This window comes from Astatotilapia calliptera, chromosome 22, assembly GCF_964374335.1.
Source record: "Astatotilapia calliptera chromosome 22, fAstCal68.1, whole genome shotgun sequence".
In the NCBI taxonomy this organism is placed as follows: domain Eukaryota; kingdom Metazoa; phylum Chordata; class Actinopteri; order Cichliformes; family Cichlidae; genus Astatotilapia; species Astatotilapia calliptera.
In genome coordinates this window covers 35,441,418-35,466,475 of record NC_137442.1, presented here as the reverse complement: position 1 = coordinate 35,466,475, position 25,058 = coordinate 35,441,418, and the positions used below count along the sequence as shown (strand labels likewise).

The 25,058-nt window shown below is 43.9% G+C and overlaps 1 protein-coding gene and 1 long non-coding RNA gene across 6 annotated transcripts; one reads left to right on the top strand and one right to left on the bottom strand.

The window, feature by feature from the left end:
* Positions 1 to 41: 41 nt before the first annotated feature.
* Positions 42 to 1,202, top strand: LOC145423394 (uncharacterized). The gene is made up of 2 exons (XR_013904446.1): positions 42 to 182; positions 380 to 1,202. It is a non-coding gene; the product is annotated as an uncharacterized LOC145423394 (long non-coding RNA).
* A 5,434-nt stretch (positions 1,203 to 6,636) lies between these two features.
* Positions 6,637 to 23,556, bottom strand: smad10a (SMAD family member 10a). Of its 5 annotated transcripts, none has more exons than XM_026155851.2 (13): positions 23,275 to 23,556; positions 19,305 to 19,380; positions 18,948 to 19,191; positions 14,843 to 15,017; positions 14,678 to 14,701; positions 13,281 to 13,466; positions 12,828 to 13,079; positions 11,939 to 12,040; positions 11,351 to 11,404; positions 10,411 to 10,594; positions 8,714 to 8,882; positions 7,201 to 7,354; positions 6,637 to 6,993 (listed from the first exon to the last, which is right to left on the bottom strand). In XM_026155851.2, exons 1-13 carry the CDS (start codon positions 23,276 to 23,278, stop codon positions 6,782 to 6,784), a joined length of 1,836 nt encoding a protein of 611 aa, XP_026011636.1. In that variant the 5' UTR covers positions 23,279 to 23,556; the 3' UTR covers positions 6,637 to 6,781. The 5 variants fall into 5 exon arrangements, with proteins under 5 accessions (XP_026011636.1, XP_026011637.1, XP_080151913.1 ...); XM_026155852.2 differs by having other exon boundaries at positions 7,201 to 7,339; XM_080295787.1 differs by lacking the exon at positions 14,678 to 14,701 and having other exon boundaries at positions 23,275 to 23,537.
* Between the last annotated feature and the right edge of the window lie 1,502 nt (positions 23,557 to 25,058).

Below are 25,058 nucleotides of genomic sequence, written 5' to 3'. Positions count from 1 at the left end.
GAGCCGACTAATTATCGCGAGCCGTGTTTTTTCTTTTCTTTCTCTCACCCTCTCTCTCTCTCTCGCACTTTTTCTGCTTTGCGCTGAGCAGAGGGGGAGGGCCGGTAGTTACACTCACAGTAGCACAGGAACAGAGCGGGAGGAAGAAAGAGAGCCAGGGACAACAACGTCACATTAGAAAGGTATAGTAATCATCCACAACTATTTTCAGTTGCGGATGATAAAGGATTCAGAAAGTTTATTCATGCAGGCCCATATGACAGAGAATGTGCATGTTCTTTTTGTTTTCACGTTTCAATTTATATTTAATTGTGTTGTGGTTTGCAGTGTTTTGTGTTGTCCATCCATCCATCCATTTGCTTCCGCTTATCCTTTTCAGGGTCGCGGGGGGCGCTGGAGCCTATCCCAGCTGTCATAGGGCGAAAGGCGGGGTACAACCTGGACAGGTCGCCAGTCTGTCGCAGGGCTAACACACAGGGACAGACAACCATTCGCACTCACATTCATTCGCACATTCACACCTAGTGACAATTTGAATTATCCAATTAACCTATCCCCACAAGCTGCATGTCTTTGGACGGTGGGAGGAAGCCGGAGTACCCGGAGAGAACCCACGCAAACACGGGGAGAACATGCAAACTCCACACAGAAAGACCCCAGCCTGATGGTGGAATTGAACTCAGGACCTTCTTGCTGTGCTGCAGTTTTGTGTTGTTTCACTTTAAATTTGTTTAAAAGGAAAAAGCTGAACATTTAAATATTTAAAAGTTGAAATGTGAATAGTTGGTTTTTGTATTATATGATTTATTTATTACATTTTATGTGGAGTGAATAAATAAAAGTATACTTACGGTACCCTAGAGACAAAGCACGTACAAATCCCGAAGCACGTACAAACTCCAAAACACTAAAAACTCCAAAACATGTACAAAACACAACGGCAGTGCTCCAGAATGCTAGGCGCTAGGCGTGTTGAGCTTTTGTTACCTCGTGGCTACACAAGCCAGCAAGTACCAACGACCGGATTTGGTGTGATCTAGGTAGCTCTGTTTTGGAAGTTCACTTAATGCTAGAAATGTGTTATGAAGTTTGTACATGCTTTGGAATTTGTACATGCTTTTTGGAGTGCTTTGTGTCAAGGGGCCACCGCATATATTTATATATAAACATATATAAATAAAACAACTTTTTTTTAAAAAATAGTAATTCTTTTTGTGCATAATTTTATATTATTATTAATAATAAATTAATTAAAGCAACAAAACAACCTGAAGACCCGGCTCTTTTTAGTGAGTCGAGCCGAAAGATCCGGTTCTCTAAAAAGATCCGGAAATCCCATCACTACTTCTTCTTCGGTTGAGCTGCTGCTCGGCAAAGCAGCTGACCCGCTGGCGCCCCCTGTGGACCGGAGTTTGAAACCGGCGCTGTAGAGCCTGTTTTCTTCGAAAAATAAGTGACCTTTCGGTAAACTTCATTTGTTTTATCTTCATGGATATTTCCCACATTCCAGAAACACGTGCTGATTTTATTATTATTATTATTATTATTATTATTATTATTATTATTATTATTATTATTATTATTATCATTATCTTCTTTTTTACATGTTCTTATCTGTGCTTATCTTAGGGGCTTCCAACAGTGGCGGAGCAGTGGGTTATTATTTGTGTAGATAAAATAACAACGAAGCATATACTATACAAATGTAGCACAATTTAAAGACTATTGTACTGTGTTGCTACATATATGCAATAGATAAAAGACAAAGCTTACATAGAACAAATGTGTTTATATGTGAAAAAACAGAAATGTGTTCTACATTATTATTAGATAAATCTAAAGTAGTTAATCTCATAAAAAACAGATTACAATAAATAAAGTGCACCAAAGTTTAATGTGCTCTTAAATTTAGATTATCTTAAAGAAAGAAAGGATTATTTTGTAAGAAGAACACATTTTAATTAATTAATGATTTATTGTTTTTATTTTTAATAATTATTAATATATTAAAGACTGAGTTTTTTTCCTTTACCAAATATTTATATAGTGCATTTTTATAGCTGTGGTTCCTCTACAACAACTGGAGGAAGAACCTGAGACACAACCTGCGGCAAACAGAGGCCCAAAACGCTGCACAGAACAACAAGAATGACTTTACAGGTGAACTAACCAACAATCATCAGCAACTTTGACCAACATTTCCAAATGGAGTTTCCTGAACAAACAACACCCAGAAAAAGACAAAGAGATAAAATAGTTTGTTTTTTTTGCTCAAATGAAACATTTTTACAAAAATACACTTTTATTACTTGCAGCTCATTAAAGTCTGTATCTGCAACATATTTTTTTCGTAGCAGACCCACAAACCCTTTGTTAATCCTCATGTTGTGTTCATTTCCTGGTTAAACAAGTTTGTGTTCCGGGTCAAAATGACTCATCATCGTGTTTTGGAGAGAATGAAGCGACTCACTGAACCAGAGCAAGAAGAGCAGAGTCGCATAAATGATCATAACTACAGCTCACCCCCTGAACTGGACATGTGTGCATCATCTCCAGAAGACCTGTCCAAAGAGGTCGAGGATTTAAGGAAGCATAAACAGGGATTATGTTATCTGGCTCCGACCTCTGTCCACATCAGTTCAATTATATAGCTTCTGATAAATATGTACCCAGTGTATTTTTCATGTTCATGCTTTGGTATTTAAGAAATATCTTAACGTTACAGGTGAAATATAGAAACAAATATTTTAATCAGATTATCTGAATGTAGCCAAGCATCTGAGACACTTTTCCTCTGATCGTGCTGATCGCACATCTGTATCAGTGTTTGTTCTTTGCACAAGGTAGTCTTCCTGTGCCCACACAAAGTCACGCCACTGCATGAGCAGTTGTCGTTGCACTGTCCAGGAACATGAATTGCTCTTCTTTAGGAGTAAGGGAACCAGATTCTATCTATGCACATATTTGCAGTCATTAACATTTTGTACATTGTGGCATTTGAATCTGACAAAACCAAACTGGGGATATTCGTTGGGATCAAAACCAACAGCACCAAGAAATGCAGGAAGTCAGGGGCAGTGGGGTGAGTGACTAGAACACCAGGTCAGTAGTTTACAATAATTAGCCTGCTACACTCAGCTGCTGTTGGAGGCTCCATCTCAGCACCTCTCCTCAGGACCTCCAAAAAGTGACCTAAAGATTGCTTAAACATAAAAGATAAGTTGTTAAGGGTTAGGAATTAGCTGCTATGCTGGACAATCCAGTGGGCGGTCGACTCCCTTCACTATTACCTTCTGGGATGTCCATTCACCCTCTGCTCAGGTCACGCCCTACTGCAGTCTGGCTCTCCAGCCTTTTAACACTAAGCTGGTCCATAGGCCGGGAGCACAGATGGGAGGGGTAAGCTAGGCTGGATGGCTCCCTGGTTAGATTTCTGGGGGTGTGTGTGGTTTGAGGCTTGGCTACAGGGGAAGGGTGGGGCAGTGGATTCAGAGGGCTGGTGCTCGTTGTCTAATCATGCCTCCCTTATTTGAGTAGCACGCAGGGATCTGGAAGAAGAGTGGCGTTGGAGAGATGGCATCGCAGCTGGCTGGACTAGGAAGTCTGAAAGACAGCGTGCGGATTTGGGTCATCGTGCAAATAAAGTGAAATATGCAGCACAAGCACAAGCAGTCAGTCCTCATTGTGGCTTCTTCTTAAGGGAGTGGCAGGTCTTCAGTGACTGCAGGATCGTTGTCTTGCAACATGTACTCTCGCTTAGTCAACAGCTCTAGTTTGTCCTCCTTAAATCCTTCTTACAATCCCACAGAAATCAGCACTATCAGAGATATAGTATCCAACCCCCCAAAATAGCTCAAATAACGTTACATATTGAGCTGTAAACATCCAGTTTACAGTTGAAGCCTTTCGTCGTAATGAGCGAGGCCTGTTGCTACGGTTACTCTACAAACACACGGACAGAAAGGAAGTTCTCAGACACCCGTCCCTGTATATTTTACCCATCGCGTAACCCTATCCCAATACCTATCACCACTAGATGGTGGTAGGTGAGTTATACTCCACGACGGGCCTTCTTTAACACAAGGTTCGTCAAAGCTTTAGAACTTTGGAAGAAAACATCGTGGATTATTTGAGGGGCAACGCATACGTTTGCAGTTTCCTACTAATTATTGTTTCCTGCAAAGAACTGTGTAGTTCAGCACTCAGTGTGCAAACGGACACAACACTGAGCTGGTTCATTAAGTGACTTTTGTCTACATGTGAGCAAAGTCATGTTTCTAATAAACCACAATGATGACTGGTCGCCATGGGTGAAATAAAATCCAGAAAGCCTAGAAATATCTTTTTATTTTTAATCGATACCAACTGTAAATCCTGCAGCTCACATGGAAAAGTACAAGTACATGTTTAACAGTGATGAATAAAGAGACAATAGCAATCTACAGGTGCTTTGGTAGACACATCATGAAAGTGACTGGTTGTAGAAAGATCTGGATAACATGATAAAAATGCGATGGTTTGCACAACCCTGTGTGAACAGAGGAAAACCAGCGTGTATCACATGCTTATATCGTTCTTGCTAAAATGAAGTAGTGCTAAGCATACTCTGAAATATTTAACTCACCAAAGACTAAGGCAATAAATAACACTACTCAGGTACAAAGAGTCATCTGTCAGTAGGACCTCTGTTCTCTCGCACACCGTCTCCACATCGCTGAAACCTGAGGGAGCCACAGAATATCGCAGAAGGATTCGAACAGCTGAAAAACCAACTCACAATGTGCAACATCGATCTTTATAGTGTTTTCTTATATCCAGTGTCGGTGCATCTACTGTTACAACAAAAGGCACACATCACAAATATTCATATGTTAATGGCTGATCACTGTAAAGCAGCTGAACCAGGCAGATTCCACAGTGTCCAAGCATCTCTACACAGACTGGTTGGTACATGTATTCACATTTAGATCAACACACAACATTCCCGTATAATATAGTTCCGTTTTCTCCAGAATTCTTTTTGTCAAGTCACAAGAAAGCAGATTTATCTCTACATGGTACAAACGCGCCTTTGTATGTGAGGCCGTGTTGTGTGCAGTGTATTTGAACTCTGTGGCAGATCCAGCTACACTCGTACAGACAGTACACGTGGGGAGCTGACTTTGCCTTTAAACGACACATCTGTGTGGTTTCAAGACTCTTTATGTAACAGGTGTTTTGGAGGACAGAAAACAAAGGCACAGGGTGTATTTGGGTGTGTGCTGTACTGTTGGGGTGCTCGAGTCAGACACTCCTCACCGAGGTGACGTTTCCCATACATTTAAGGGAAATCAGGGAAAAATCCATCACACCTGCATGAAATGCAGTCATGTTGAAGATTACAAGAGAAATGATGCATCAGGGTTTTACACGAGACAGCCAATGTCCAGATGTGCCCATTATATTATTATTATTATTATATCTCTTTGATAGTTAACTACAAGCACTGAGCTCAATTATTTCATTTAAATATTCAATCTTCTGATTGATGAGATCTTTACACTTTATGGCTCAGGAGGTCGAGCAGATTGTCTACGGGTCGGGTCGGTGCTTCAGGTTTATCTACGAGCCAAAGTGTCCTCGGCGAGACATTTAACCCCAAACTGCTCCGACGGATCCACTGGTGTGATAAAGTGCGATAATAATATATGTGTAAATGGGCGAATGCAGCCTGTAGTCATGGCTTCGACTACGACCCAGACTGGGCAGGATGATTGAAATCAGCTTCCCAACCAGAACTCGTGCACACAACCAGTCAGAGTTCAAGTAAACTGCTGCGGTCACTCAGAGGACAGAAAGGCACTGGTGTCAAAGGTACAGACTGGTGCTAGATGCTGAGTCTGACCATGCAAACACTGTCTGGGTTTCTGTCTCTGCGTGTGAGAAGTTAGTTGCTGTCTTATGAGTTCACTCTGCTGTGAAACTAAATGTTGGCGTCAGGATCTGATCGGCCGACCTGTTAGTTTTGGTACCGAGTCACAGACTGACTTCAGCCTGACGCTGTGACTCTGCACTGTACTTATGAGGTAATCTGGCTTTCATGAGTTATATCAACCATTTGGTTACATACAGAGTAGCACTGTTTCATTACAAAGTACAACAACACGGCGTTAAAGCTAAATGTTTTGGGCTTTTTTGTCTTTTGGTACAAAAATAATATAGTAATAATATAAACCAACGTAGAGTGAAGAGCAGAGTACAAGTACGCAGATGGAATAATCCATACCTCTACATCAGCTCTGACGTCAATGACACATAAAGAGAAGTGTAATGTGCTCAGCGTAGATTCACTGACAGCATTTTCCAGAGGTATGCAGTTTCCTGTCTGAGGTGCTTTTGACTCCAGACTGGATTTTTAAACATCTGTTTATATTCCATGAGTGAATGTGCAGAACACTCCTGCAAGAAGAAATCCAACTTGCATATCGGAGAATTGAATATCTGAAACAAATCCCTGGATTTCTCTACTGGTGGGTTCAAATGTCGCCTGCCTTGACTTTAGATTCTTAGGACTAAAGCATTAGGAAAATCCCAAAGACATCAGCATATATGTGTCTGGACAGACCTTTTGGTTACAGTGTGTATGTGCGTTTCAAAAAGCATGAGTGATTGCTACAAGCATGATTGGCTGTTGATGGTTTCTGACTGACTTGCTGGAGAAATCCTTTTGAAGAAGAAACAAAGAAGCAACCATGTGTGTCTGGTGTGTGCACATTCAAAGACTCCAGACTGCTGAGGGTTCTCAGTTCGCAGGCCCTGGGTCAGTCAGTGGCATAGTGTGCAACACCTCATCCAGAAGCTGCAGGGCACGGTGCAGGTGGACCTCCACCCAGCAGGGAGTGTGTTTGATGCTCTGACGGGGGTAGTCCGGCCCCCAGCCTTTCACGAAGCTGAGCCGCAAGATACAGAGTCGCCTCAGGTCATCGACGCCAATGCCTGCTGCTGCAGAGAGACCTGCCAGTGAACAGGGAGGGGGAGGGGTTAATATCAGAGACCATATAAGGACATTTCCACCTGCTGTTGGTCGGTGTTTGGCTGTACTCGGTCACTGTGAATGGAATTAGTAGATTCTTAGTATATTTAAAAGTTGCTGTTTTTCCCCATCATGACAGTTTCTACCTTTAACTCCACTGTGAGTGTTGTGCGTGTCTCAGCACTTACTAACTGCAGGTGCAATCCCTCCGACGCTGCCTGGACCAGGAATGTTTCCTGAGACAGCGGCTGCCTGTGCAGCAGCTGCAGCTTGAGCCGTGGCTGCCTGCTGCTGCATCTGTCTGTGGCACTGCCGTAGGTCGAATACCTGACCGAGACACAACTGGTGTACACTGTAACAGCAAACCACCTGAGGCATGAAACTCATGAATACTGCTTTACTTTCCGCCCATTGCCCCCAACCAGTCACAGCAGATGCCCGCCCCTCCCTGAGTCTGGCTGGTTACTTCCTGTGAAAAGGGAGTTTTTCTTTCCCACTGTCACCAAGTGCATGCTCAGTGGGTGTCATTGATTGTTGCCATTTTCCTTGTTTTATTGTAGGGTCTTAAAAAAGCACCTTGGTAATAAATATATGTAATATATGCAGTTTATTACTGAGCATTTTAAGTGTTTGGTACAGTGTTCTTGTGCCCAGTGCCACCTATAAACCCAGTGCTGCTCACAGGTGTTCACAGTTTTAAAAACATATGACTAGGGATGGGTATTGTTTAGGTTTTATCCGATACCGGTGCCAAATCGGTACTTTTGAAACGGTGCCGGTGCTTAAAGAATGGAGAACACAAAATTGGTCCAAAAACCTCTCATGTTCAGCTGTTTTTTGTAAAAAGATAACAATGTTAGCCTTTTCTGCAGCTATGGGGCATATATGGCATCACTCTTGGCTGGAAGCAGTGCTTAAACAATGGAAAAAACACAAACTTTGTCCAAAATCCTCTCATGTTCAGCTGTTTCCCTCTTTTTCTTTGGCCATCAAACAAGAAGACAGCCGCATGTAGCTATGATGATGTTTGCTAGTTCACCTTACATGCATTAATGTAATAACGTGGTTAGCCTACTCAACGTAAATTACACACGAACAACATGAAGCTACTCACGCAGAGAAGAACAGCTGCTGCTGCATCATCATCCTCATCATTTCTGCTACACTGGCAGGGCTAGGGGCCAGGACTCTCCTCTTCGTGTTTTTGGGGGATGTTGCTAACTCTGGGTCCGATAACAGGCACCACACCCGCAGTAGATGCGCTCGGTGTGAGGTCTCGCAGCAAGCTATCATACGGCGCATTTCTCGGCTTTTAAAAAAAACGCTATACGTCGCCAGGTGTTTCATCAGATTCTTGGTGTTACCTCCTTTGACAGTATCAGCTTAAAGCACTTGTTGCTGCTGAGTTTGCATCTTTTGCTGTGAAGTACAGCCAGACTTTGACCGCTTCACCTTGGACATTTTTAATCTGTAGCTCTGCTCTAAAAGAACGTACGTACCTGGGCCCGCCTACTATCCTCGGAAACGTAAAATTATTGGCTAGAATCTAAAGTGTGTGACATCTCAAGAAAAAAAAGCACCGAAATGTGCGCTGCTTTTCCGTCTGGTTACTACCGTTTATGTCAGAACCGGTGCCATCATGGCACCAGACACCGGTACCCATCCCTACATATGAATGATGCGAGCGAGCTGGATTTATACCTTGATGTAGGCTCCAGGGTAGATCTTGTGCACAGCATCACCTGGTGCCCGGCCCGCTTCCCGATCGAGGTAGTAGCTCTGTACAAACACAGCATGGTCGCTCATACAGCGCATCCACACATCCCCCTCACCACGACACTCCAGCTGCACACCTTTGCCTATGTGTAGCCTGGAACACAGGGAAACAGGTCAGGAAGCCAGCATGTAGCTCTGCTTTGGGACGGTGTGCAGGGAAATGATGCAATGAAAATAAAACCTTTTGTGCTTATTTTGAAAAATGTCTTAGTGTCATTGTTATCACCAAATACTACCATGAGAAAACATTTTTATCTGCTTATTCAACCAGTGTTGGCTGAAGCCGACGCCACATCACTACGGGCGGTTAACTACCCATCAGAGGCCAATTTTCAAAAGTGTGGATCTGTGGAAGCAGCCCCCCAAAACAGGAAGTCAGGGTCAGCTTCTGTTTAAAAGTCCGAATCTCTGATCCTACGGGTACTGTGCAGAGTTCAGGTGGAGCCAATGGCCGAGGGGACTCGCCCGCTCCTACATCCCTCTGCTTCCCTCATTTAAGAAAACCCGGCATCTTACAGACATCCCTGTAGCTCCCCTCTAAATCGGTGCACTTGGTAACAAACTGGGTTAAATTTAGTAGTCTGGTAAACTCCGTCCCAAGGACTGGTAAATGGACTGGTTCTTATAGCACTTTTCTAATCTACCTGTCGTTCTCCCATCACGTGGTCGCAGCAGATGGCCCCGCCCCTCCCTGAGCCTGATTCTGGAGGTTTAAAAGGGAGTTTTTCCTTCCCGCTGTTGCTAAAGCACGTGTTCATGTAGGGTCATGCGATTGTTGGCGTTTTCTCTGGTTTTTCTGTTTTACTGTAAGGTCTTACAATAGAAAGTGCCACGAGGCAACTGATGCTGTGATTTTCTTCATTTCTGCGATAAATAAATTCATGATAAAAAAATATTTCACATTTTTAAAATTTTGCACAGCGGTTAGCACTGTCGCCTCACAGCAACAAGGTCCTGAGTTCAATTCCAGCACCCGGCCGGGGTCCTTCTGTGTGGAGTCTGCTCCCAGTGTTTGTGTGGGTTCTCTCCGGGTACTCCGGCTTCGTCCCACAGTCCAAAGACATGCAGTTAGCTGGGTTAGGTTGGAAATGGTTGTCTGTCTCTCTGTGTAAGCCCTGTGACACACGGACGACCTGTCCAGGATGTAACCTGCCTCTCGGCCTATGATAGCTGGGATAGGCTCCACCCCCCCCGACCCTGACACGGGTAAGCGGATTATTTTGCAGTGAAATCCAACCACATGTAATCCAGAAATGGTCACTTTTGGAATTTGAACTTCTTTTTTAATGTGTACTCAAATGTGGGACTGCTTGAATTTTAATATACAGACATTTTTAATGTATCTGTCCCAAATATCCAAGAATTATCCATATCCTGATTAATTGTGGATATTGAATGTAAAGTTCACCTGTGATGTTTACGAGCTATCATAAAGCCTCACTAATCAGTGCTGTATCGTACAGTCTCACTTTGGGAGAGGAATTATTGTAGGGTCGACCGCACAATACAAAGCGCCTTGAGGCGACTGTTGCTGTGATTTGTATAAATAAAACTGAAGGGTGATGTTCTTTGCTGAGTATTCGAAAAGTCATTGCACAGTTTGTGTGTCTGCGTCAACACACCTGGCCCTCTCACTTGCATCTGTGCGATGGACATTACTCAGCTGGCCGAGGCAGAAGCGATCACCTCCTGACGGGTCAACATAACCATCCACAGTCACTACCGGGCAGCTGGAAGGCACCTTGAACATCTCCCCCACCTGAACATCCATTTCAAAGTAGGAGACAGAGCACCAAAACTCTGGTCCTGCAGTAAGAGAGAAACATGTTTACAACAAAGTCAAGAAAACAGACGATCTGTTTGTGAAGTGCACGACTCAAAAATGATTTGAGATGTGTTAATAGACATTTAATATGCGTGAAAATCAGCCATATGTAAGTAAAACACATCATCAGCTTCTGTTACTCTGTGAGAAAATCTAAAGACAGATATTCAACGTACAAGCCCACAGCCCTGAGAGCTCTGAAACTATATTGTGACAATATGAGGTAGAGCGGACTGGTCCACACTGACAGATGGCTGGATCAGAATCTAGAATTTCTATGACGTCCATGTAGTTCAGTAATTAGGAAAAAGCCTTATTTTTGTGTTAAAATTTCATTTGGACAAAGTAAGTGACTGTGGGGGTGCGACTGGCTCAGCTGCAGGGGAGGGGCGGCTCAGTGACGCAGGGGGGGGCACAGGCGGTGCATTTGGACTAATCACAGTCGAGAGACCAGCTCTGAGCAGAGACTGTGGAGCTGTGCATATGAAAGTTGAACTGGGAGCACAAACAGTGTGTGTGTGTGTGTGTGTGTGTGTGTGTGTGTGTGTGTGTGTGTGTGTGTGTGTGTCCATCTTACAGTGACCATTACAACCACAGAAACTGAAAAACTGCAGTGGACAAAAAACCAACAACTAAGATGTCAAACTGACAAAAGACGAGCATCAAAGTCTCCGTATGTAACCGCTGGGAATATTATTGGTGAACAGCCGTGTTCATATTGACAAATGGTGTCTAACCTGAATGACTGGACCCTGAAGGAGGGAAAGAGGTTGAGCTGTGATGCTGGGACCCTAAAAAGCAAAAAGATGCGTACATTAGTCTGGAGTGGCAAAAAAGCAGAACATTTGTAAGGCTGTGGCAGGCTGTGACGTTTCCACACTCGACCTTACGCTGAGACGTGTGGCTGTCCGGGGTGTGTGCATGACAACAAACATACAAAAACATGATGACAGAAGTGCTGAACGTGAACTGAACATACAATCATGGTAAAAAGAAGGACACCTTCTTGCAATTTGAATATTTTACATATAAGGACAGAGTAAAAAAAAACTCCTAAAGTCATGCAGAAAATAGTTAAATCAAAAAATAATGTGATGTAACATGAAGTAAGTTATTGATTGTGAGCAAACCCCTCCCCAAACATTCAAGCACAGCACATTTGAAATGTGAGTTTTGACCTGTGCATGTGACTGTGCACAGTGTCAGGCATCACAGCATGCACACGCTCTGTGTGAGGCTTCATAAGGGAGGAAGTTCTGCAGCAGTGCATTCAAATATCAGAGTATCAGTGATCAGAACAGGACACATTGTGAAGCATTTCTTACAGTGATGGTTTGGAAGATGCAGAGGAGGCTGTTGGTGACCGCGCCCTTCCTGCTGGGGTCCAATGGGAGTGTAGGAGGCCGTGCTACTGCCTGTCCAAACAGCTGCGTCACAGGAAAGCAAAATCTGATCAGTGTTTTTGAAATAACGCGCTCAAATCTGAAATGAATGTATGCAAAAGTCAAATTAACCAGTGAATAACTTACTAAACATCCGTTAGCTAAATGTGCAGAAGAAATCAGAAGCACCTTTGTTTGTTCTTTGCACTGCATATTTATTTATAACCTGCATATAATCAGCACTAAGAATTCATTTGTAAATAAAACAAATATTATTTCCAATTAAAAATGATTAGAACTCAGATATTTATCCAACATTTACTGTTTAAGTGCATGTTTGAAACTAAACAATCCTCCAGTCTGTAGTGGCTGTAAACTTCAGACTAAGCTGACAAAAGTCAAGACTATGGCCCCGCCCCTCCCTGAGCCTGGTTCTGCCGGAGGTTTCTTCCTGTTAAAAGGGAGTTTTTCTTTCCCACTGTCGCCAAAGTGCTGCTCATAGGGGGTCATATGATTGTTGGGTTTTCTCTGTATCTATGAGGCGCCTTGAGGCGACTTTTGTTGTGATTTGGCGCTATATAAATAAAACTGAATTGAATTGAATTAAGCAGCATCATGTTTACACTGTTTAGTGTCGAGCTCAGGAGCACATGCATGAAAAGATTGGTGTTAATGAATGAATCAAACCAGCTAACGTGTCCAGCACTAACCCACGGAAACAAATATGAATGCTAACAAGTGCTTTTGATTCTTTTATTACTGGGTGAACTGGCAACAGGACCAAGAGGCTTTGATTTGTAAGAAGTGCGTTAGTACAAGGACATGAGCTCACTGTGGAATGAAGGCTGAGTCTGAGACTGCGTATTGCTGCTGTATCCATTCTGTCTATTCAAATGAGAGGGAGGTAGAGGGGGCTGCTGTGAGTGGGTGTGCTGCGAGGGATGCTGGGCAGCCTGCTGCTGAGAGGAAACCTGGGGTGGGCTTTGAGGTCGTTGTTGAATGACTTGAGCCTGTGGAGATGGAGTTTGGAGACAGCCATCACCATGACTGCCCTGCAGTGGCAGCATGGAGCCAGAGGCAGGCACTGGAAGACAAACAGAGGAGCACGTCGGACCTGGTTTACATGCTGTGACTGTTATCAACTATCTGCGGAGGAAAGATAGAAAGAAGCTTTGTCGTCCCTTAATATAAAGTTTGAGCAGTCCCAGTGTAAAACAAAAGTACACATGACAAGATATGAACATTGACAGGTTCATCAAACTGCGCTGAATAATGATCTGCTGACCTTTGGGTGACACAGCCAGGTTAGAGTATCTGGTAACAGGTGGGGGGCCGTGGGGTTCAGAAGGGGGCAGAAGGGGACTATAGTGGTCTGGAGCTGCTTGGTGGTCGGACAGAGGCATACCAGGCGGAAGGTCCATCTGTATACAATCAGGGATGTATTCTTCTTTGATTAGTCCGCTCGATGCAGCTGTGAGAGGCAGGAGGAGGTGAGGTCACACAAAGAGGCACAGCACTGATTTGTATTTAATGCTGATGGATGTATGAGTGCGAAGGAGAGTTCATATCAGACTACACCATGTAAGGGGTCACCTGCCAAAGGCCTTCAATGATGTGAATGTACTTAATATTCTAACAGAAGTCACAGTGTGACGTGGGCCTGTTCACTACAGCCGACCACTGGTGTTTTCATTTAGCTGTTTAGTGTTCGTGTAAATCACACACATACATTCCTCTGCTCGTTTCCTCATTATTTAAAAATAAAGTTGTGATATTAGGAATAAAATGAGAGAAACAACAATGCTGTCGAGGCTCTTTTTTCACGAAGGGACATAATTATCAGAGACGCTGCTCATGTGGGACAAATGCACACGAACAAATCTTTAACGCTGTTTTTTGCTTTCATTTAACAACACTTGCATTTATGTCATGAAACATGTTTGTTTAGTAATAAGAACTGATTCATGATTTCACATTCATGTGTAACACTTCTGATCACTGTCATGAGAATCGACCATAAACCTTAAAGTAAAAACATAAATGACTGGAACGGAGCAGCAGCTCCCAGCAGTTCATTTCCTTGGACTTGTTGGTCCGCTTGCCTGTCGATCCCGCGTATCTGTTCCACTAATGCTCGCGACACCGTTCAGGCAACAAAGTAACGTAACGACTGCTGGAACAAATTACTGTCTCCTGGGAGGAATTAAGCAGTGATGGCAGAGGGAGCCAATCAGAATCGATGAGGAATTGAATCATCAAGTGGAATTTGAATTGCTAAGTTCTTACTGATTCCATCCCTACGTGTGACTTTCCCACAGATCCCGGGGTCATTTTAGTCCAGCCTCTCGGCAGCTTCGGTCGTCGCTGTGTAAATGTTTTTTGACTTCTCTGTGCCGGTTACAAAGAGATGTTTGAGAGTTCGAAGTGTGTGGTTGGCTGCACAGCACAGAGTGACTCGGATGATGAGAACATGCACGCAGCTTTCTGTCAGTATCATTAGTTAGGTGGTGTCAACCACACGTCTGAGGAATACAGAGACTTCTTATAGACTGCTCATTGCATATGAATACAAACAAATCTCGAGGTCCCCAGTTACAACATAAACATTTACTAAATGTATTTTGTCACAACTACATGTGGATTGGAAATGTTCATGCTGTGTTTCTGTGAAACAGAACTCACCTGTGTTTTGAAGGCTGAGACCAACTTTTAGAGAACAGGGACAGAATAAGAGAAACATTTTGACTGAAGACATCACAACAATATCTGTCATTCATGATGTCATAATGTCATTGCAGGAGACCGTGGAGTCCACGTAAGAGCTGCTGAGGTAAAGCGTTGACCTACCGATGCCTGGTGACACCACCCTCTCATAATGGTAGGGGTTGACACACACGCTGTCATACTTGAGGTCAAAAGCATACTGGCAGAATTTGACATGCTTTAGTTCATTCTTGTGGAGGTCAGGCCAGCGCCACAGCCGTGCGTAAATCACATGAGGGAAGCCTTTCCTGCCTGCCACCTGAAGAGACAGCAAAGCAACATTACAGCAGTTCCAGTACAGTCTAAACCAGGAAGCCTGTTTTAGAGCTACGACAGGGAAGCTGTGAAGCGTAACAGGAAAACCTTTGTTGACTTCCTGCGTACAGCAGAGAATTGTTTGTGGATCTGTATACTGCTGTCTGAGTGACAGCGTTCAACAACAGTACAGATGAGCAGAGCGCAGCTTCAACACGCATCTTAGTCCTATTGTCTCAGATTTTGGCCTCAACACTACAACACCCAAAATAAAAATACACCGACAATGGCCACCAGACTTCAAGGTGAAGTTAGATTTCACCACACAAGCCCTGCTTGCCTTGGTTACCATGATGGGAAGCCAGTGCTGCATACGCACTCATCCGCCACTTTGCATTGATATGTGTACACTGTGGTTGTGGAGGGCCGGACATGGTCGGCAAAAATGCTTCTTCAAACGTTTACACAAGGCTCAATTGTTACTAAGGGGTGAGATATCCCCACAAGACCACACCTGCACCACCACCGATGTAAGGCAGGATGGACCTGTGCTTTCATGTTGTTTCTGCCAAATCCTTAGTTTGTACAGGAAAAGTCCAGAAGCTCGGAAGTTTTTAAAATACTACAACTATCGGACACCATCGGCCATGTTACGTTACGTCCCTTTAATCACCGCTCAGCCTCGTTCTGATGCTTGGTTGGAACTTGCAGGTCATCTTAGCCACATACCTAAATGCAGTTGCTGTCATGTGATTGGCTGATTATACAGTGGGATGCAAACGTTTGGGCAGCCTTGTTAGTAGTCATTATTTGCCTGTAAAAATCGTTGGTTGTGACATTAAAAATGTCAGTTAAATACATCATATAGGAGACACACACAGTGATATTTGAGAAGTGAGATGAAGTTTATTGGATTTACAGAAAGTGTGCAAGAATTGTTTAAACAAAATCAGGCAGGTGCATAAATTTGGGCACCACAAAAAAAGAAATGAAATCAATATTTAGTAGATCCGCCGTCTGCAGAAACTCCAGCCTCTAAACGCTTCCTGTAGGTCCCGATGAGAGTCTGGATTGTGGCTGAAGGTATTTTGGACCATTTCCTCTACAAAACATCTCTCGTTCATTCAGGTTTGATGGCTTCCGAGCATGGTCAGCTCTCTTTAACTCACACCACAGATGTTCAATAATATTCAGGTCTGGGCTGAGATGAACGTTCCAGAACGTTGTTCTTGTTCCTCTGCATGAAAGCTTCAGTGGATTTTGAGCAGTGTCTCGGTCGTTGTCTTGTTGAAAGATCCAGCCCCGGCGCAGCTTCAGCTTTGTCTCTGATTCTCCAGAATCTGCTGATACTGAGTGGAATCCATGTGTCCCTCAACTTTGACAGGATTCCCAGTCCCTGCACTGGCCACACAGCCCCACAGCATGATGGATCCACCACCATATTTTCCTGGAGGCAGCAGGTGTTGTTCTTGCTGTGTTCTTTTTCCTCCATGCATAACACCCCTTGTTATGCCCAAATAACTCAATGTTAGTTTCATCAGTCCACAGCACCTTATTCCAGAATGAAGCTGGTTTGTCCAAATGTGCTTCAGCAAACCTCAAGCGGCTCCGTTTGTGCTGTGGGCGGAGCAAAGGCTTCCTCTGCATCACTCTCACATACAGCATCTCCTTGTGTAAAGTGCGCCGAATGGTTGAACGATGCACAGCGACTCCATCTGCTGCAAGATGATGTTGCAGGTCTTTGGTGCTGGTCTGTGGGTCGACTCTGACTGTTCTCACCGTTGCTTCTGTCTCTCCGAGATTTTTCTCGGTCTGTCACTTCGAGCCTTAACTTGAACTGAGCCTGTGGTCTTTTTCTCAATATGTTCCTAACTGTGGAAACAGACGGCTTAACTCTCTGAGACAGCTTTCTGTGTCCTTCCCCTAAACCATGATGCTGAACAATCTTTGTCTTCAGGTCATTTGACAGTTGTTTTGAGACCCTGTGTTGCTGCTCTCCAGGGAAAATTAAACAATTCTTGCACACTTTCTGTAAATCCAATAAACTTCATCTCACTTCTCAAATATCACTGTGTGTGTCTCCTATATGATGTATTTAACTGACATTTTTTATTGTAACAACCAACGATTTATACAGGCAAATAATGACTACTAACAAGGCTGCCCAAACGTTTGCATCCCACTGTAGATTTACAGCTGAATAGGTGTACCTAATAAAGTGGCTGATGACACTGTATGAAAAAAACCTACAGAATTTTCTGACAGTTCAGGTTTTCACATAAAGGTCAGCTTTTAAATTGCAGCAAAGATCGGTAGGTAATTAGTCATGTAGACGGAGACAAACTCGCGGCCCGCGGCCCGTTTGCAGCCCACGTCACCCCTACTTGCGGGGTGACGTAAGTAAATATTAAACGGAATTTAATATGAAGGCAACAGGCAGAGTGTTACAGGCGGAGCCCTTTAAGAACGTAGCCTCATTCACAGTGTGGTCCGTGCTGCAGGGACAACCTGCGGGACCGCCTCTCCCATTGTGTGTGAGCGCGAGGAAGGGAGGAGAAGCAGAATCAAAAAGATGGAAGCATGTAAATATAATAAAACCACTGCAGCCAAACAGAGAGCCTGACGAGCCCAGCTGTAAGTAAGCTGTTAAGACTCGACTGTACAGCGTGTTCGAGTTTTCCTCTGAATCAATAAGCTCCGTTGGAGCAGCCTTTCAACGTCTCTCTCTGTCTCTGCTAGCAAAGTTGACCCAGACAGTAAAGCTAGTCAAGAGACCCCTTAACTCGACGTATTAGCCGGCGGTACCTTTACTACGATTCAGACCAGGCTGAGCTAACAAGAGAGTACAAACTGTGTTAGGTTAGTGAGAGTTATTCATAAAGAAAACAAAGATGGTCTATGTCTGCATTTTCACTTTGTTAAATACGAACAAAGTTATAGCAGAGGTGCTGCCACGTGTCTGTGCAGAAAGACAGGACCAATTTGTTTATTTGGCAGTTCAACGAAAGGCTTCGGTTAGTTAAGAGTGAGTTGAAAAAAGCTTTGTCTTATTATACAATATTTAACCTCCTAGGACCTGAGCTCTTCCACAGCAGCATTTTCATTTCTCTTTGATATTTGGGCTGACTGGGACCCGATGAATGTAAAAACAAAGAATTACCAGATTTTTGTTTCCAAGAAGAATGAGAGCCACATATGAGGATATTAGTTTAAAATTTCAGTAGAACAGCGGCAGCATAACGTCCTCGTAAGTGCACATCAGGCCCTTGTAGAGCAAAATTGAGTATTTTGGTCTAAATAACCCACATATGTGGACCCAGGTCCTAGGAGGTTAAAATAAAGAAAAACACTGTTTTTGGACATAATTGTGGCTGTTTTCTTGTTCTAATTGAACACTTTAGTGTCCAACGAGACGACAGTGCCAGCAGCGGCCCCCAGCTCCTCTGAGTTGGAGACTCCTGCTCTGGATGCTTCATTCAAACCAGAGACTGACAACTTTCAAGGTCAATACAAACCAAACCAAGCAGGAAATGTGATGTGGGACGATTCCCCAAAGCAGAGCAAGACAAAGCCAATAGGATACAAAGAGTGCTGTTGCACAAAGACATCAGGATTTTGGCAGAAAGTTTGTGACGTTGTAACACTAACATTTTGTCGTTTTTTATGCCTACATGCTGTATGTGATAAACAGTGAACCTGAATCGCACTGTCAGCCCTAAACAAAACGACTGCTGCACCAATAAACCTCAAAGCACTAATAATTGTGTATAGAATCGCACTTCAGTTGAATACTGACCACAGCAACTCTAACCCGCCGAGGAAATTCGTAAACATGAAATGAAAAAAGTGAAATCATTGATAAACATACGAATCATGCACAGAAAGATCAAAGCAGTGATCAAAGTGACACCCTTCATGCTGCAGGTGGACTGACCTGCAGCCGTCCATCTAGAGTCCTCTGGATGGTGACACACTTGCTGGGATGAACACCATTGGTGGTGACGGCAGTGATGAGAGAGTCCAGCTCGTCCTTCTTCTCCTTTAGCTTCTTCACCAGACTCTCGATGGCGCGCTTAGCAAAGCCCTCGTTCTCCCCGCCCTGCCGGTGGCACATGAGGCTGTGGACGATGCTGAGGCAGGCATCGTTGCTGCTTGGTGGGTTTACTGACATGATGGTGCTGTCACAGGGCCAAAAATGGACATTTGTTCTACTTACTAGGCATGTGACAAAAAGCAGAGACATCTAAAGTTGATGGCAGCTAAAACATGGCGTCATTCCTGTGTTGCTTACCTGGTGTTAAGTTGGTCCACCAATGAGTGACCAGAAAGTTCACTGGCATCATGATGGCCCAGCTCTGAATCGTTCCCTGTTAGTGGAGCAAGAACACCAACACTTAGTGGATCCTAGTGAGGCCACGTACACAAGAGTCACTAAAGATGAAGAAGGTGTTTCTCAGGCTGGCTTTTTGTCTCCTCCCAGTCCTGAATAGTGATTGTTTACAGATATGAATGTGAATAAGAACTGTTAACCACTTCAGCACTAAGCCACCGCTACTCTGCCTCGTCCTCAAATTATCCCATTCACAAGATTTTCAGAAAACTTGACCTCTGACCTTCATCTTGAGGTCGAGGTCACTGAAATTCAAACTGATCTGAGATTTTCAGTGGACGCAACTATGGTAGAAATGTTGAAATCCTATGTCACCTCATGCTTGAGTCACAGACTTGACTGACGATAACACCCAATCAGCTTTTTCTGCCCGAGGGTTGAAAAGGCTCCACGAGGCAGCCGGGCCACAAAGAGCTGGTTACTCTTCCTAAAGGCAAAGCTAGCTGTGAGGGCACACTGAGGTATGAAGGTACATATGATGCAAAATGTGAACATTTGTCAAATAAAATGTGAGGACTGTATTTTGACATTGTTCACACGCGTGTTTTTAATTTGCAGTTGCAGAAAAATATTCACAAATGTGCAGACTGATATCTTCACAAAGCCAGAGGCTTTAATTTAATAATTCAAATTTTCTTCATCTTAATAAACGTTAGCACATTAGCACTGAGTAAATCCACACAGACATCAGAAATCCGTGATCAGGGAGAACATACAGAGAACATACAGAGAACATACAGAGAACAGCAGAGACGGTGGAGGCACAGACGTGTCCATGCTCCTGTCTCCGTCCTTTTAGGATTCTGTGATGGTGGAAGATGGTTTGCCTCCCACTGACAGCACTGGGAGGCAAACCATCTTCCACCATCATTGGACCTGCTCAGGCGATTAACAACTAATTATTAATTCACATATTTACATCATTTTAGACACTTTGTGTTAAAAAGCAGGATGACAGCCACAGACATTTTGAAACCAACTTTGTGGTCTGACTGGTTCTGTCTGATCTTTACTGTACCAACCACGGGTCTGTTGTGTGTCACCCAGCTTCCTCATCAGCCATCTACTACAGATGATGATCAAGTATGTGATCATTACTACAATAGAACCTCAGAAATATGCAAAACCATATGTGATTGTTCATGTTTATGTGGTTTGGCATTCATTCTTTTTTCCTTTTAAACAACAATAACAAAGTTTTAACAAGCCGTTTAACAACATTCATTTACTTAAATCATTGCAAAGTTCCCTGATGTGATTCATGGATTTCATCTGCATGAAATTTCATTAGAAATCAAATCAATCTGCTGCATGACACCAACTTGGCACAGTCGCCTTTTAGCATAATAAACATGGAGGTACTGAGGGAGACTCTGGTTTCAGAGGTGAAGTAACGGTCCTCTTTTACTGCCAAGCTGGGTCAAACTGAGGCATATCCAAGCTGTCACAGCAGCATACTGATCAGTGCATTTATGCTATATAGCTAGCTAGCTAACATTGTTTCTTCATTCATGCTTTTTTTGCTGCTGCATCTAATTAGAAGTGAAGGAACTGTGATGTTTGCACTGATGTCCTCATTAATCAGAGTGCTAATGTACTAAAAGAAAGCTCTGAACAAACTTACCATGGCTCTGTGTGCATTGTGATTGTGAATCAGGCATGGGGAAAGAGGACAGCACTCCTTTGCCTCTTTTCCACTGGTGCCTACTTGGTTTGACTCGATTTATTGATGTGGTACTCAACTGTAATGTCACTTTTTTCCAAAATACTATTTCGAGTTTAATCTTGATTTTTTTTTTTTTTTTTTTGGGGGGGGGGGGGGGGGATCTGCTCCTAATGCTCTGTTGCAGATTAGAGTGGACTTCAGCAAAACATCTTCCTCTCTCTGCTTCTTGGGGGGAGGAGGGAACAGAGAACGTGGCCCCAGAGTGCTCAGGGCCTGGATCTCTGTGAGTGCTGCCCACTGAGCCGCAGCACCACAGTTCCTAAGTCCCTGTGGAGGGTGGGATGCACCAAAACTTCCATCGGTGGTTGTCTAATGAGCTGCCAATGTTTTCCTTTCGTACAGACACCTGGGCATCATTTTTGTCTCCAAGGATATCCATGTCAACATCATCCCCCTTGTCTTCTCCGCATCCCTCTTTCCAGTCAAGAAGCCGGTTGAAGAGAGGAGGAAATTCAGCCTCCGGGACCAGGATTCTGGGAGTGATGCCAGTGTGTGCCTGACACGATACAGATGCAGAGGGGATGGGTAGTTTCCCCAAGACAGTCAACCCACAACAGCTGGGTGAGGGCAGGATGCGACATCCTTAACCTTCCCACCACCAGGGTTCCCCTGAGAGGATCCAATGTGAGCCATACCCACTAATGCTCAGCTTTGACAGCTAACAATAGCTACACAGTCACAAGCTCACTTGAGGTGCTAGCTTTAAAACCGCTTACTAAAAACAATATACTGTGACGAAAAAATATAATTCCAGTGTAGGAACATTTGTGAAAGCGGAAAAACCCACGTTCATGGACCTGCATCAACAAGCACTGGATAAACTTGGTCGGGGACCACTGAGGAGGTCTAGTGATCTTCATGGGGAAGAAGGAATGCCTGGTGTGGCCACTAAAAAAGGGGGTTGGGGACCCCCTGTCCTTGAAGCGACTGGTTTGTCTTAGCCTGGCGTGGTAGACCGTGACTGGTCACACCAGAGGGCGCTTCCCACAGTGAGATACCAAAGGTAAAAAAGAACTACAACTTTACAGACTGAAGTGTAACAACATAGTAAATGTCATGCAGCATTTTGTAACAAAGCAAAGTATGGTAAATGGTAAATGGCCTGTATTTATATAGCGCTTTTCTAGTCCCTAAGGACCCCAAAGCGCTTTACATATCCAGTCATCCACACATTCACGCACACATCCACACACTGGTGATGGCAGCTACATTGTAGCCACAGCCACCCTGGGGCGCACTGACAGAGGCGAGGCTGCCGGACACTGGCGCCACCGGGCCCTCTGACCACCACCAGTAGGCAACGGGTGAAGTGTCTTGCCCAAGGACACAACGACCAACACTGTCCAAGCTGGGGCTCGAACCGGCAACCTTCCGATTACAAGGCGAACTCCCAACTCTTGAGCCACGATCGCATATAGAATTACCTCAAGGTTCATACTTTAAAACTGTACAGCACAGTCTTGTGAATGTTTCTTTGCACCTTTTTTGCAAACACATATGCGAACTTTGAAATATCTGCTATTTGCTTTAAAATGAAATGCACAGTGTGTTCTGCGCACAGTTTCTAAGCGTGTGGAGAAGGTAGGATATTGTAATGCAATACGGCCTTTTACTATAGCCTAACTCATGGAAAGAATACAGGCAGCCGCTGCTTTTAGTGACTGCTATACTTTCCTAACCGCACACACACTTCCCTAAACATGCTGTTCATGAAACAGGAGCACCAATATAATACTCGCAATGCAAAATCACAGTTGAATGGACACGGCCACGCCAAACTGACCGTGTCCTATGTGCTTAACAAAACCTGAACAGTTTCCAGGCCATTCATTCCAGTCAGTGACATTCCGCACATCCCGAAACCTGCTGCCTCGACATGCCCAGCTGATATAATACAGATATAAATATGAAGGTTATTTACATTTTCCACTTAAACTTTACCAATAAGATTGGACATATTTGAACGCTGGAACCGGAAAACGGACGATACAACACCGGTCAGTATGTACCAAACGGGACAGTAGAAAGAGCAGTTGTTGCAGATTAAAAGCAACAATTTAGCAAGCTAACTTGACTCTTCCTCACGCTTTCGTAACAGCAATGACGAAAAATAGAACCAAAGATAGAGAAACTATTTCTACTTACACATCAGCCAAAGTAGAGAAGAACTTGGACAGAACGATCGCTGAGCTATTCGACAATTGCCTCAAGTGTTGCACTCCGACAGCTCTGCGTGCTGTGTCTGCTGCCCAGAGCTGCCGTTTGTGTTTATAGCGATTTTTGTTAGATCTGAGTGTCTCGCTGTGTTCACGGGGGGATTTCTCTGTGAATTCCTGTAGTGGAGAAAGCCAGCGTTTCTCAGTGGCTCTACTGCGCTAGCTTGATGTTTCTCAGTTGTTTCATCCCTTTATCAGACCCACTGTCTCCTCGTGCATCTTGCCCCTTCCTCTCGTGCACGCCACAATAACAATAGCTGGGAGACGACGTGCGCGTCAGTGTCTCGACACGCCGCAGCCAATCGGCGGCCAGGTGTCACAGGGCACGCACCTCTCGGCCAATCGCGCCGCGGTTCTCACAGCAGGACCGCTAGCCACGAACTGTCTGGTTCGCCTAGATTGGCCCGCGAGACTGTTTTTCTAAAGTGGCGCCGCTGAGGATTATCCCCGAGTCACCACCACCAACTGGAACGGCACGGCTCGGTATTTGAGCACGACTCCAGCTCACACTGAATACATCAACAACGCATGTTAGTTCACTGACACGTCATTTACATGTGCAACAGCACAACTTTGGCCTTCTAGCAGCAAAAACAGGGAAAATGGCACTCGGAGAATCCTTACACGAAGACTGCGGTAACGTCCGTGGGGGGAGGGGGCTATGCCATGATCGTTTTAAATCAGCTGTGACCCTTCTAATGAAAATTTTAGATCCTGTCTCCCAATAACAAGCCAGAAGTGCTGAGATTGTTGCAGAAGAATGGACTCAGTGAAACATTCACAGTCCAAACACAACATTTTGTTTCCAAAATGTCAGATCTGTGAACACCACGCATTTCTCCCAGTACGGTGACGATTTGGTAAAAATACAGACAACTAAAGACACTACGCTCTACAGGTACATTTGCATTTAAGTGTCTTTAAGTATTTAATGTGTCTATAGCTGAACATACAATTCAACGTGTACAGAGAGTTTACCTTCCACAAGTACGTTTCTACTCTGGTTTAAACAAAACAGGCCCTCCAAGTACTTAACAATACGCGTCTGCTTTGAAACTACTCCAGGACAAACAGCCACAACATTAAGGGAACAAACACTGTGCTTGTGTAACTGCAGGACAAACAAACTCAGATCACATCAGCACAGAGAGCCAGTAGTTTACATTTGGGGCTTTTCTGATACAAAGTCTTAATAATTTACATCATGTTCAGGTTTATTTTAGGAAAATGTTTGGATTAAAATACAGCCTTTAAAGGACATTAGTCATGTTGCATAGGAGAAGGTCCTGAAGCCAATGACCTCCATGTGCCTCCAGCAGCAACCCAAGAAACTGTCCATCACATCTTCTCTCTTGCATGTTGTTACAGGAGCAACATTTCTAACATTGCCGTCATGGATAGAAGTATTTACTGTACATTACATGGAGAAACGTTCTGAGCCACCTACATATTACACTTGCTGATTTTGGTTCTGTAATTCACCACAATGCATTTTAATTAACTTGGATGCAGCTGAAGTGCAGACTTTCAGCTGTAATTCAGTGGGTTGAACAAAATGATTGCAGAAAAATGAAACGACCTGGATCTTTTTTAAAACACAATCCCTTCATTTCAGGGGCTCAAAAGGACAAATTAAATAACTGAAAGTAAAATGTTCACTTGTAATACTTGGTTGAAAGCTCTTTGCTGACACTGACAGCCTGAAGTCTGGAC